The sequence below is a fragment of the Penaeus monodon genome, chromosome 32, assembly GCF_015228065.2.
Source record: "Penaeus monodon isolate SGIC_2016 chromosome 32, NSTDA_Pmon_1, whole genome shotgun sequence".
In the NCBI taxonomy this organism is placed as follows: domain Eukaryota; kingdom Metazoa; phylum Arthropoda; class Malacostraca; order Decapoda; family Penaeidae; genus Penaeus; species Penaeus monodon.
In genome coordinates, this window is record NC_051417.1 from 18,741,510 (window position 1) to 18,741,874 (window position 365).

At 40.0% G+C, this 365-nt stretch overlaps 1 protein-coding gene across 1 annotated transcript in view; it reads left to right on the forward strand.

Moving 5' to 3' along the window:
* Nucleotides 1-365, forward strand: part of LOC119593710 — a gene marked incomplete at its 3' end in the record, with an annotated part of 104,651 nt that overhangs the window by 70,516 nt on the left and 33,770 nt on the right. The window contains 1 exon segment of the mRNA XM_037942680.1: nt 258-346. Coding sequence (XP_037798608.1) covers nt 273-346 — 74 coding nt within the window.

The window sequence follows — 365 nt, forward strand, 5'->3', positions numbered from 1 at the left end:
GTAACTTTTTAGTATTTCCAGATGCGCTACGTGTATTTAAAAAATCCTAGTTTGCAGTTCATATAATAAATATCATTCTGAATTAACTAGTTCGTGATATCGTTAGTTTAATCATGATGTAGAGTTAATACAATCGTGATATATAATTAATGCAGTCGTGGTATAAATCTAAATGAATTACAGTGCAATCATAATACATTCGTGATATATAGATTACACATTCATATTAACCCTTCGTCGTCCGTTTCCCCTCGCAGGCACAGAGAGCCGGGATGTGGTCTGATAGTTCCCACGCGCAGACATTCGGACACGCGCCCGCCATGGACCGCCTCTGTCTGCACTCCAGGTGAGTTTCCTGCAGATGA